The sequence below is a fragment of the Gobius niger genome, assembly GCF_951799975.1.
Source record: "Gobius niger genome assembly, chromosome: 18".
Lineage (NCBI taxonomy): Eukaryota > Metazoa > Chordata > Actinopteri > Gobiiformes > Gobiidae > Gobius > Gobius niger.
Window position 1 is genome coordinate 17,542,519 of NC_136869.1, and position 13,319 is coordinate 17,555,837.

The 13,319-nt window shown below is 42.4% G+C and overlaps 2 protein-coding genes across 2 annotated transcripts; both read right to left on the reverse strand.

Annotated features, from left to right (window-relative positions):
* Window positions 1–2,581: 2,581 nt before the first annotated feature.
* On the reverse strand, window positions 2,582–4,976 carry bdh1 (3-hydroxybutyrate dehydrogenase, type 1). The gene is made up of 5 exons (XM_079575717.1): window positions 4,708–4,976; window positions 4,455–4,565; window positions 4,244–4,385; window positions 4,024–4,176; window positions 2,582–3,587 (listed from the first exon to the last, which is right to left on the reverse strand). The coding sequence occupies exons 1-5, from the start codon at window positions 4,918–4,920 to the stop codon at window positions 3,121–3,123; spliced, it is 1,086 nt and encodes a 361-aa protein (XP_079431843.1). The 5' UTR covers window positions 4,921–4,976; the 3' UTR covers window positions 2,582–3,120.
* A 1,834-nt stretch (window positions 4,977–6,810) lies between these two features.
* Window positions 6,811–12,717, reverse strand: gyg1b (glycogenin 1b). The gene is made up of 7 exons (XM_079575760.1): window positions 12,565–12,717; window positions 11,159–11,294; window positions 10,921–11,095; window positions 10,689–10,851; window positions 8,517–8,643; window positions 7,671–7,887; window positions 6,811–7,562 (listed from the first exon to the last, which is right to left on the reverse strand). Exons 1-7 carry the CDS (start codon window positions 12,569–12,571, stop codon window positions 7,416–7,418), a joined length of 972 nt encoding a protein of 323 aa, XP_079431886.1. The 5' UTR covers window positions 12,572–12,717; the 3' UTR covers window positions 6,811–7,415.
* Between the last annotated feature and the right edge of the window lie 602 nt (window positions 12,718–13,319).

The window sequence follows — 13,319 nt, forward strand, 5'->3', positions numbered from 1 at the left end:
GCAGCAGGCTGGATCTATTTCAACGTCAGACTTCGACTTAATAACATAAGGAAATCTACAATACTTTCTGAACCCGGGAAGTAAAGCTTCACATAGGCTCGACACATGGAGGGAAATGATGGTGTTTATTTGTGTTAATTCTGATATGCCTTTTATAGCTAACAAAAAACACATTTCGTGCCGCAAATTGTACTAAACTGCAAGTGCTAACCAGATTCATTTGGAAGACGGCTCGACTCATTTGTTTTGTTTTTGATACGTGCCAGTAAATGTTCAAAGCTTAGTAACCCTAATTGGCTTTCGCGTCGGTGCCCTTTTTTCGGGCACTCAAAAACAGCACGGCATCTGCAGTCGCGAATCCGCAAAATACTGACGGCATTAGAGTAAAGTGGGTACCGCCTACTCGCTGTGCCCCAGTTAGAAGGATTTAGGAGGTCTTTCGGTCGATGTGTGCCTTCACGCTGCTTCACGGACTACCAAAGGTTTTTAATGTCCCCCCGCGCTCCTCCTGTGCTATCAGTTTGAAGCTTTGCATGTGTTGCGTTTTAGTAAAGTGAGATGGAGAGCGCCAAAAAAGACATCCTCATTCATTCACTCCCCTGTTTCTGTCTTTGGTCTCTGTGCGTCAGTGTTCTGTTGTATCAAGTGACCTTACATTGCCGAGTGTACACCGGTCAGGCTAAACGTTATGCCACTAGCGGGAGAAGTCAATGACACAGATTATTATTTGAGTGAGTGGTGGACAACTGCTGGGTAGCCAAAAAAGTGAATGTTGGGAGAAATGGTTTTTGAAAGCCTTATGATCAATGAATCGACGGAGCCTGGTGAGGGAACACTGTAGTAGAAGAAGAAAGGCTTCGCACATCGTCCCACGCACTGCGCTTGCACAAAATAACTATGAGGACAAAAGGAGCAAAACAATGTCGCTCTCGGTGTTCTGATGAAGTTATTTTTGCAAATTAGGCAGTGAATGTTACGCTGGTGCTGGGTCAGAGCATACCAAAAGTAGTAAAGCTTTGGTGAAGGGGGTTCTGGCCTGTAGCGTCAGACGAATGGCTGTATATCGTGCCTGATCGGTGTAACTACCCGAGTGATTCATGAATGCCTACATGTATAAACAAAAAAACAAACAAATATGTGCCGAGTTTTTTCCATTGAGAAACACAGTAGCAGGTGTGATGTAATCATGACCTCAATCTAATGTAACAACGGTATTTTGTGTACTGTTGGATAAGAAAGCAGTGAAGGAAATCTGTAAAGTCAGCATGTGTTTCATATTGTGTTAGATATACAGTAGGGCTGCACAATATTAGACAAACAGCAATATAATGTGGGGTATTGGCTACCTTCAGTTTCAGTCAAGAGATTTGCCAACATTGCAAGACAAATGATATATTTTGGTTATTGTGCAACCCTTGTGCCATCGTGCTTGCAGTTTAGCCACTTTATATGTAACATATTCCTAATATATACAAGACGGGCTGACAGTGGGCCTGTCTCCATGCTCTGATATTGGCATTTTTCATAGACGCGGGGCCGCATGAGCAGAGCCTTGCCGCTGTACAGAAATACTCAGTCTGCTTACAAGATGTGGGCAGTTGTGACAACATTTTATCTAGAGATTATTACATTATCCACTTACTCGCGCAGAAACCCCTGAATGCAGCTTAAGTGAATTCTTGTCTGCAAAACCAACCCTGAGAAAAAATAGTTTAAACACAGACAGATTAATTTCTAGATAATATTCTGAGCAAGTGGTCCGTGCTGACGTTGGTGCTTTCGTGCTGCTTACATTTCTATGGTGTTCTTTGTCTCACTGTGTGCCAGAGTGAAGCAAACACATTGATGCTGTGGGATGGACCAGGGGCGGTGCTGTGAAATGTATTGTTGTCATGCTCTTAATACTGTTTCTATGGAGCGGAGGCGAGGCTGTCTTCAGGTGTAATGATTAGAAGAGTCTATTATAGTGTTCAAATGATGTCATAATAAAGTATGGAAAATTTGGACTGGCTTGTTCTGTTAGCCTTCTGTTCTTCAAATGTGACTATATAGTATTTAGCTCTGTCTGTGTGTCATATTGGACCACAACTAAAGGCTTAGTCTTCAATCTGTTAAACTATTTATATTATGCCACACCAAGTTTAATAAAACATAAGTAAGAGCACTCATTTCATTCAGTGTGTTATTATTGGTGAAAAATACCCCCCATAAAAGAAAAAGGTTATTGTGAGTGGGCTCCCTCTTGTAACAGCATTTATAAATAAACTGTCATTCATTAAAATCACAACATGGACATATTCTTGTGCCATCTCATATCAGTTCTCATACCTTCTAATAAATCTTTTATTGATTTTTCAAAAATCATCCAGTCATTGCAGCCATCAAATCTGAAATATAAAATATATATATAAATGTATAGGTCACATTTAAATGTATGTCACATTTAAAAACAGACAGTAAGCTCATATCTAATTATTTACAATTTACAGTGCAACATAATTCCAATCTATCAGAAATGAAAGCATCAATTATGATCCAGCATTTGATATACTTCTAACATTACGTTATTTCCAATTCTAGACTTTTTACATTCAACGTCGTTTTTTGTTGTGTTCGTCTGCCACCTTGTGGTTACTTGTATTAATGCACGCAACTGACATGCCTAGAAAGAGTAGTGAACTGAATTTACACTTCTAAGAATTGTTTACACAAAAGACGTGCAATAATTTATTTTAGACACTTTTCTGTAACAGGCCCTCATCGAGAAACAAAGACGTCTGACTTAACACTGATCACAGAAGTATTAAGCTGGAAACAAGAGGGGGCTGTGCTGTTGCATAACATCAGACGGTGCCAAGTCTTACAGGGCATGTGCAGTGGGTGACCTTAGTTCAGTCTGTACACAGAAAAAACAAGGGCTGACACTCAGGGCACAGAACACACTCAACACTTCAATCACAGTAAATACAGAACTTAGTTTCATTTCCTTTGTAACATAAAAGCATTAGTAAAAATCTGTCATTTAAAAACATTGCTCATCTTTGATTTATAAATCAGTCATTGTGTCAATCATTAGCCATTGTTAATCGTTTCAGTATCAGCTGATTGTTTTCCGTGCCGTTAGAAATAAAGGAAATCGGATATGGCGCTGGGCAGGTGGGTCATGAGCTGCACTCGTATCCACCAGTGAGGCTCCCCGGGCATGTAGCGCGTGTACGGGCGCTTCGAAGTGATGGCATGGGTGATGTCATCTAAAACAGGGGCCATGTCCTTCTGCCCGCTGTTACAATAGGAGCGCATCAGAGCCATCTGCTGCTCGAAGTGAGCCTTCCCATAGTCCTCCTTCACAACTGAGGGAGCCCCAGCCCACAGCTTGTTGGATGTGTCCGCCACAATGTCCCGGGTCAGAATTCCTGTAGCCACGATGAAGTTGCCCGGTTCAATTACCGAAACTTTAACGCCCCAGGTTTTCATCTCGTAGCGGAGACAGTCTGAGAACACCTCTACGCCGTACTTGGACACACAGTAAGGCGATAGCATAATGTTTCCCATCCTCCCATACATGCTGGCGATGTTAACCACACGGCCTGTGGAAACAAGGACAGGTCAGTCGTTGAACATTGGGGTCTTTGGTTATTTAGCTCGGTGGATGTATTAGTGAAAGGTGTTTAAAGTCCACACCAGCATGGATTGTTGGCATTCCTCACAGGAATCATGAGTATGTTGCTTTGTTAAAGGAATAGGCCACCGTTTTTACATACTGAGATATGTTCTTACCTAACCTTAGCCGAGTTAATATATTCCCGTCTGGTCTTTGTCCGTGCGCTCTGTCATGCAAACGGAGCACATACGCAGCCTCTCCCACATGTCATATAGCTCCAAAAAAGCTCACGATAGAAGCTACCAAGCTCTTCCACGTGTTCCCTATTTAAATAAAGTGAGCTTTTTTGGTGTTTTTTGGTTTTGTGTTGGTGAATTTGCTGCAATTGATTCTTTTAATTAACTCTGTTTTGAGTTTCTAACCTTTTGCTCTGCGGATCAAAGGCAGCACAGCTTTGGTGACTCTGATGGTGCCGATCAGATTGACCTCATACACTTGCTTGTAGGTGTCAATGGGGGTGAACTCAACTTCTCCAAACGTGGATACACCGGCATTATTGACCACTGCCCACAGCCCTGCTCAAAAAACAAGGCAAATGACAGTCCATCCTCACACTCACATGCAGTCGTCTCCAAGTGTCACCTTTCTCTGGGTCGTCCAAACAGCCCCTGATGTGGTCCACAGCCTGGGCCACCTGCTCATCGCTGCACACGTCCAGCTGCAGCACTCTCATCCTGTCTGAGCGCATCTCCTCCAGCTCCTTGGCTCCATCCCCTCCTTTGTCCTGGAAACAGCAAAGCGATGAATCCAACTGAACGGGAGAGAGCAAAAGAAAAAAAGGTTCATCTCTCACCTTTAAAAGACACCCGGCAAAGACTGTGAAGCCAAGTCGGTGCAAATGTTTAGCGAGCGCAAATCCAAATCCAGTGTCACAGCCGGTGATCAACACACCTTTGCCATCCACCTGAGGGGAAACACAAACGTTGGATCCTTTAAAATGTTATATAGTCTGAGGACTTCATAGGCTACTTTAAAACTTTATTGATGGCTTGTGGGGAGTTGTTAATTGAGATATCAAGGCGAAGATTTCCGGGTTACGCGCTTACCTTTACGCATCCTCTGGGAATCCGAGGCATCGCGACAAACGCTACGAACGCCAAGTACAATCCGACGATGCATTCCGTGACACTGGTCTCCGGGAGTCCGAGAAGCCGCATGGCCGCGTTGAGCAGAGCCGGGAGCCCGAAGCCCAGCACCACGGTGAGAAACACAGAAAAAGACACGAGCACGACCACTCGGAACCCCGGGAGAGAGGCCATTTTGGCGGAGTGTGTTTACTTTTCCTGGAGCTGCGTTGCTTTCAGCGTGCACGGACCACCCTCACGACACGCCCCCGAAGTGAATTATTCACTGTATGAGCTCAAAGCCCGTGATACAAGTGGATACAGTTAGAACCATTTCCCCTCGCTACAAAAGCAGACCATTTCACGCATAAAAGCCTGCATTCCCAAAGCCTAGGCCTGTTTAGTTCTGTATTCATTGATATATGTTGAGTAGGAGTCAAGTGCACTCATTTCATTTTGGATTAGTGTGGTTGAATTGTGGAAAGTTGCCAAAAAGATTAAATATAAGTCGAGTAGAATCGAAAAACACTATTATTGACCTTGTAGCAATACAGGTACAGCTACAACTTTCATCAATGGAAAAATGAATTCACAAGTTTAAGACATTTTACAGAAAAACCTGATACATTCACAACAGTGTGGAATAAGTAAGTGAACCCCTACATTAAATAGCTGGCTGATCCTTCTTTTGTGGCAATAACTACTTTCTCCGAACTAAACTCAGACAAAACTGAGACCGTTGTTTTTGGCCCACAGACACAAAGTGTTATCAGTCACCTTGAGCCTCTCTCTCTAAAACCAAACAATTAGGTTTGAAATCAAGGACTCAGACCTGAACTTAAACAGCCACATCAAAGCAATAACATCAGCAGCTTTTTACCATCTGAGAAACATGGCTAAGATCAGAGGAATAGTATCAAAACCAGACTTAGAGAGACTTATCCATGCATTTGTCTCCAGCAGGTTAGATACTGTAACGGCTGCTCACTGTCAGAGCTGCAGAACATCCAGAACGCTGCTGCTCGAGTCCTGAGAAGGACCAGGAAATACGACCATATTAGTCCAGTGCTCCGGTCTCTGCACTGGCTTCCTGTCACTCAGAGAATAGAATTTAAAACAGGGCCCTGAGAACTTCAGGGAGGGGTTGGGAGGCTGCGTTTCAGCTTCATGCAGCTAAAATCATCTGCACGAGGATGTGAGACGGGCCTGAAAGCAGTTCTTTTTGTTCATGCATATGACAACTGAACGTATTTTATCTGCACTCTTGCCCTTTACTGTAATAGATTAATTTCATGTTGTTTTTATTGATTTAATCTGTTTTCTTGTATTTATGCAACTGTGAAGCACTTTGAATTGCCTTGTGTATGAATTGTGCTCTACAAATAAACTTGCCTTGCCTTCTCTGTAGTTTCAGACCAGACGCTCACAACGATCAGGATGAATTTTGGACAATACGAGCGATCGCGATGTCGTCACATCCGTTGGCCGTGGTAGGCATTTTACATTTTCATATTTGATAAACATTTGATTAAAATCCTATGATCAGCAAAAACAATGTCCATAAACAGGGCACTGCTTCTCTTGCGCTGTAACAGATCTATCATTTTATAAAACCGAGTAGAGGATTAGAGGCCTGTATGCATCAGCTGTTACCATTCACCAAAACATCCGGCGAAAATTGCCGAAGTAAACAATAACAGCGATCGCTCGCATTCCTCTTTCCAAAACGGTTGCAGTTCAGTGAGATTCAGGGGTGTACTTACTTATTCCTCTCTCCTGTGAATGTTTATGTTATGGCCAATAAAAATATGATAAAATGTAAATGTTTGGGTGGTATTAGTTGAAACACACTATTTAATCATTCTTGTGATTTTAATGAAGATCAGACCACATTTTATGACCACAAATGTAAGAAACTCCAAACGGTGTGCTCACTTTTTCCTCCCACTGTAGGTTCACCTAATTCGATCTACTTTTATGTAATTCGATACAGCATTTGAACACTGTGAGTGTACCCACTGAGGACAGAAGCAGTTAGCCTAAATAAAAGCCGACTGGACTAAAAATAACAAATCTGCTCAAGACTTATTGTTATAATGTTTTTAATGTTCATTATGAGGAAAGATTGTGCAGTTATCCAGAATAATTCTCAAATGAAGCCCCATGGCGTGTTAAAATCCTAAACAAAGCTGTAGCTACAGTGCTGCACACAGCACAGCCGTGGTACAGAGCTGATGGTGTCCGTAGTTACCAAGAACCCCTAAGGCACAGATATCTTGTAGAGCGTATGGCATTCCAAAGCAATGTAAACACTTTTTAAGTAATTGTGAACTGACATTAAGCACATTTGAAGAAAAAAAAAACAAAGAGAGGTACAAGTACAAAAAGAGGAAGAAAAAAGAATGATGCAGAGTGAACTGTTCAACTCCTGTTTCCTGTATCCTGTAACAGTAGTATTAAAAAAAAAAACCTTTTAAAGTCTTCACCATACCAAAAACATATTTTGCATACACTGAATGTTGGGTTTATGTTGTTTCAGGCCAATACGTAGTAATCAGATAACAATCATTTGTTTGTGGTCATTCACTCACTATCACAGTGAAGAAGTGCTGAGGGACTGACTCAACTTCCCACACTGAATGTAAAGCTGAGGCTGTAAGTGCTCTTGTCATATCACTTCTATCACCGTCTTATTTGAGGAAGCTGTCAAGCTTTCGCTGAATATTGTCAAAGGAGTCCATGCCCAGATAGTCTGCCTGCCCCTGCTCCCACTTCTCTTTCCGTTCTTCTGAGGACATGGCTGGTCCAAGAGCCTGTGCTTGTAGGGGGGCCTCTCCCTGATAACAAACAAATAAAACAAACATTAAGTAAAGCACTGAAGCAACGTCAGATATTTAGTCAATATAACACAGTGTTAACTCCATAACTATGAAAGAAAAGTTTACCTCCACGCATCCTGAGTGGAAAGGCTGGTCTCCGTACTGCTCGTACAGCAGGGGCACCACTGCACTGGAATACAACATCCACCAGTCCATGAGGAAGGTGGGATGTGACGTGGCCTCGTGCACACTGCCTGAAATACGCTTGGCTTTGGGATCAAAGCTGTAGCTCCATGGCTTAGTTTTACCAAGGAAATGGACAACCTTGGCCTTGTCCCCATACCTGCAGCAGGGTTAAACAATGGAAAATTGTCAAAAATAAGGTAATGCTATTATTGTTTATGCACGGACTTGGAGTTACAAGATTTTGAAATTTGTGACATTTCTTGTTAAAGTAGCATGATAATAAATACAGAAAACGGTCGCCTGCTCCTGATCTGTGGGTGTCACATCACATTGCAGGATCTGAAAACAGCTAATGGCAGGAAATGCTAAGTTTGTTTGTCCTGTACTTCATTCGGACGATTATAATCTTGGAATAACAATACAAAGACAATTCAGGCTCACATGAAAGAAACTTGAAACACATGTTTATTTTTGGATGGCTGTCAGCTGTTGGGTGTTAAAGGGTGGATTTGCCCGTGTGCCCCTGCGTCCTGCTGCAGGGCTTACAGTGGAGCAGTTGCCCTGTAGTTGCTCCCCACTCTGGTAACCTGATGTCACTCCACAGTGTAGGCATCAGCTCATGTGATTGTGGCTCACGTTACGTTGGCTCTTGCATTTCTAACAGGCTGTCCATTTTATGTGACCAGAATTCAGTGATGCTGATGGACTTTACTGATGTACCATTATGCATTGTTAATGTCCAACTTAAATCTAATGCACCAAGTCTGTACAATACTCACAACTTACTGTTTAAATGCGGGCAGGTATGTGTAGATGGCTATGCTGCTCAGGTTATAGATGAAGGGAAGGTGCTTTGAGATGTCCGCTGTTGCCCAGTCGCCAAAGAAAGCATTTAACACTCCTTGGTCTCCACCTGAGAATTAAGCAAAAAACACATGATCATGATGTGGAAACTATTTTTGTCATACTACCGGACCTCAGTTCTATTTTTGCGTTAGATGCGTCAACACTGATAGCGTTCAAGAGTCAAGATTGGCCACAGACATTTATGTAAAAATGCGCCCATTTGTACAAAATAAAGATTCAAAAAGAGAAAGTTATAGATTGCAACACAGTTCACTGATAAAGATTAGCAATAGGAAAAATCTAGAAAGTATTTGTCAAAAGTACATCTCATGTTATGTGTGGCACATTGAAGAAATGGAAGGACACAATGTACTCTGTCATATGTACATCACCATTGACATCAGTAGGTCAGTATGTACTAGGTCTCTGTGATATTTAAAGAGGGGCTTTCATCTAATCCAACACGCTGGTGGGAAATGATTCACATGGAATCTGACTGGACTGATCTACTGTTTACTTTAAGAAAACTAAACCGTCAGAAGTCCCGAAAACAAAGACAAATTTCGATGTAGCGACCACATCTCACACATGAAAAGTGTGATGTGAACATGCTAATATTAGACGTAATGGCAGCAGCTTCGAGGCTCTGAAGGTAATCCAACATTTAGTGTGGACTGTCAGAGGCTGGCACTTACTGAGCTAAGCCGCAGCCAATTCATCTTGCTACACAATCCTGCCTTTCATTAAGCAGAAGGTTATTTAAAACTGAGCAATTACTGCTTTGATTTGTGTGTCCACAAAACTTTACTGTTGCTTTACAGAAGCACAGGTGCTAAATGTTCAGATATTCAGGAGACACAAAACAGAGCGCATTCATAACTACTCATCTTCGAATAATTCAAACAGACACAAAATATGCCAAGTGTTTGGGGGCTGCTCCAACTCCACTGAGGCTCATAAGGGTCTGTTTGGTCTGAGTGACAGAGACACAACAACAACCGCTTTAAAAACAGAAATAATAATGAACAGAAATAGCTACAGTATCATTATCATTTTAACAAACATTGAAACAAGATCATTCTAATCTTTAACCTTACTTTAACCCTTGAAAAGTTAGCGTAGAAAACAACTTTACCATGTCCTTCAGCACACATTTTTCGCATGTCGCTGTAGTTTTGCTGTGACACACTTTAATGCAAAGCGGGTGTCTTCATTTTGAGGGGATGAGCAGAGAGAATGTGTGTGTAACTGTGCCAGTTTGACTTGGCCCTGGACCACTTTTCTCAATCCAATAGCTCAGATCGCACAGCCTTTCCACAGCGTTTTGTAGTGCACACCACGCTGATACAGAAAGGCAGTGGAGTGTACGTGCACATCATGTATTCACCAGAAATGCTAAAGGTCAAAGGAACTTCAATGCATGCTTCAGTGCACATGAAAAGATATGTCTATAAATAGGTCAGCCTCTGTATTAACGTTCCATTAGGCATGTAGGCAGAGGCATCATGTGTGCATTGCAAATGATTTCACTAGTACAGGTGTGGGACGTGGATCTGAGAAATATTTATAGTGACTCTAGTGTTTGCCAAGTAATTCAGAAAAACAACGTATGATTTTAGTAACAATATTACTTTGACGTTAATGTGTCTAAAACTCAAAGAACTTGATGTCATGCTTTAGTAACTGATAAAAAACAAAAAGCTCAGCAAACACAGATGGAGCTAAATCATTGCACACAACCTAGTTACATTAGACACAGCAGAGGACTGGTTGAATGTCAACTGCACAGTGCATAACTGGGCCTCTCAAATGTATCTGCAGCCCCTGAGAATAACTCACAGGAGGGCCTTGTGGCTGGGCAACCTCTCACTGGAAAAAAGGAATTAATTTTCAAACACTTCTAAGCTACCTAAAATGTACCGTTTAAAGCTTAAATAGGTCGTATGTGCTGTAAAAATGTCAAAATCTCAACCAAAACCTCTTCCCTGCAACACAGACCTGTCCAGTATCAGCAATATGTTCATACTGCAGGTGTGGCCCATGTATTTAACATAACACTAGTTTATTTAGTGCCATTAGTTACAGCACTACACTCACAGGTATTTGACTCACCGTCAAAGCTGCCATGTTCAGTGCAATACTGCAGCAGTTTGCCATAGGTCTCCATTGAAGGACAGAACACAAACACGCCAGAGTTAAAGCAGTCAGGCCAGCCAGGGTCAGGAGCAGCAGACAGCTCCTGACGGTCAAACAGCTCGTCGATGTTGGAGAGAACCTGAGAGAACCAGTCACAAAGGCGTTCAGAGATGTGTGAGCATGTTTTTCATGTACACTGGAGTCTTACCAGTGTGTCTGCGTCCATGAACACACATTTGGAGTAATGAGTGAGGGTCCAGCAGTGGAGTTTGGTGAAAGTTACTCCCAGGTCTGGTCTCTTCATCATGGCCAGATGAGCCGTGTCCCCGCTGTCCAGCACGTCCACGACCCGCACCTCGTCAAAGATCTTCTGCAGCACGCCCCTGCACAGTGAACAGCGTTACACCACCAGCATTGTGGCTGTTGTTCAGGTGGAGGTTTCTTACCTGCATGGCCCTGATACTTGTGGACCAATAAGAGCTACCAGCTTCTTTGCAGTCTTGTGGTTTCGTAGGGACTTGCCCAGAACCATGGCCCCCCTGGCGTAGCTGTCATTTGTAGCCAATGTCACAAAAGCCTGATCTGTTAAAGTAAAAATAACCATGTACAGATTAATAAAGTTGTCTTTTTTTCTCAGTGTTGCCATAGCAATCAGTCAGTCCATCCATAAATCAATCGATCATTAAATTCAAGTTTCTTTCTGGAGCACTTGGCGGACCGAGTGTGGTTGCTTCAAGTTCTTGATGCAACAAGCCACGTGCTGTAAGTATTTCTCAATAAGAATGAAATGTCTTCTGACACTACATGTGTCCCTCAGGGTGGTAAGCACTTCCCCCATTGTAGTGCTGCTCCGCATATCCACACAGTATTACAACATGACATTAACATGTCAGGTAATTCAATGTAGCATCAAAATGATAATTGCATTGCAGCTCTGTGGTGGACTACAATACAATTTCTCACATGACAAACACTAATGCAGGTGCTGTTTAATGAAGCACCACATTATTGTGAGATTTATATGATATGACAGCATCAGCTCTGAAGTGAACAGGAAAATGTGTCATCTACCTGCCAAGTCATGTTTCTGAACAATGAGTGTCTATACATGATTTTGGCCCAGGGTGTGTGAATGCAGCATGTAGCCACTAAGACTGGCTGTATCCCCGGCTCTCCTCTAGGGTCCAGACTCAGAGCAGTTTTTCCACTGAAAGAGCCTCTCACATGGCTCCAACACTGCCACACCCCCTTTCTCACACCCCCATTCCAATTGGTAAAAGCAGCGCATAGCATACTGTGTGACACAAGGCAGATCTACTAACAAGTACAGTTGCTCACACTAACAGTATTACTATACACATTTATACTCGCGTAAATGAGTTCATAAGCAGATGAAGCATCACGCACACCTAGGACAGCGTGTCCAAAGTGTTACGTGACTAAAAGACGCTCCGAATATAGCAGTGATTTCATCATGTTGCTACATGCAACCTTAGTTTAACGTTTTGCGGTGTCAGTCTAGAGAATGTACAGTAAAAAACAGACACTAGTGCGCGTCTTAACTACATCGATAGAGTGGGTAACTTTCTCAACATAAACAAATTGCACCACTGAAACCACAATTTAACACGTTGAAGTTAAATTTGTACAGAATTCTATTGTTTTGTAAATAGTTCCTGAAGTTTTACATTTTCCAGATCCTCTGCAAGGCACACCTTCGGGTCACTTTGACTCTCAGTATAATAGCACAGGTTTACGCGCACTCCACATTTCTCATCAGCATAGCTGTTACTGGGGGAAACAGTTGTCGAGCAATAGGCCGGCAGTGTAAAAGTTTTAGAAAGTCACTTACCAGCCATCACTGAAGAAGTTAAAGCTACCCGTTTGTAGCTTAGGCTTAAGGACACGGCGACTCGGTGAAAAGGACTGTCTAAATATACAGAGGTGGATTTATAGCAGTATGACAGTAGCCAGGCACTGCGTCACGTGACTGCACCCTCACACCCACTGGCTCCAACTTTGAGCCTCCACAACCCAAGTTCAGGGAGTTCGACTATTCACTTTTGCGCACGGATGCCAAGTGTTTCCCACTCTTTCCAACCATTTGTGTAAAAAAAGAAAAAGAAAAACACACACACATGGGGAAAACACACTTTTTAAATGTTAGTTTTGATATAAATTTATCAATGCATCTAACTGTAGTTATTGTGTCACACCCTTAACCTTTAGATCTACTGCTTTGTATCTCCCCTGGATGAAGTTATTTAAATCGATGACAATGCAGACATGATGGTGGGGATAGAGGATTAGGAACGGTATGTACTATTAAATGGTCTACTCTTGATGTTTGTCGCCATCTGTTGGTTAAAACACAAAGCAAGCACAATGTCATGAAAAGTAAACTGCTGGGAGTCCCCTGTGTGTTCGCTCGAACTCAATTATACAACTGTAACTTATTTTTGTGGTCCTTGTGTTCCTATTGAGTTCATTTTCGGATCAAGTTGAGCAGTGGGGCTCCTGAGACTCGTGTGGCCATCTGTTGAAGGAGGAGGAATTTACTGCATGTTTGATATTTCTGTTCATGCCAAGAGTTTTGAAAATATTACT

What these genes read in the sequence shown, in the direction of transcription:
- bdh1 (XM_079575717.1), bottom strand. Translation starts at nt 4,920, where the DNA reads ATGGCCTCTCTCCCGGGGTTCCGAGTGGTCGTGCTCGTGTCTTTTTCT. An exon ending in TTCCCAGAGGATGCGTAAAG is followed by an intron (nt 4,566 to 4,707) that starts GTAAGCGCGTAA and finishes GTTTCCCCTCAG; the next exon opens with GTGGATGGCAAAGGTGTGTT. An exon ending in TTTGATCCGCAGAGCAAAAG is followed by an intron (nt 3,588 to 4,023) that starts GTTAGAAACTCA and finishes TTGTTTCCACAG; the next exon opens with GCCGTGTGGTTAACATCGCC.
- gyg1b (XM_079575760.1), bottom strand. An exon ending in CAAGTATCAGGGCCATGCAG is followed by an intron (nt 11,096 to 11,158) that starts GTAAGAAACCTC and finishes TTCACTGTGCAG; the next exon opens with GGGCGTGCTGCAGAAGATCT. An exon ending in TCCACTCAGGATGCGTGGAG is followed by an intron (nt 7,563 to 7,670) that starts GTAAACTTTTCT and finishes GTTTGTTATCAG; the next exon opens with GGAGAGGCCCCCCTACAAGC.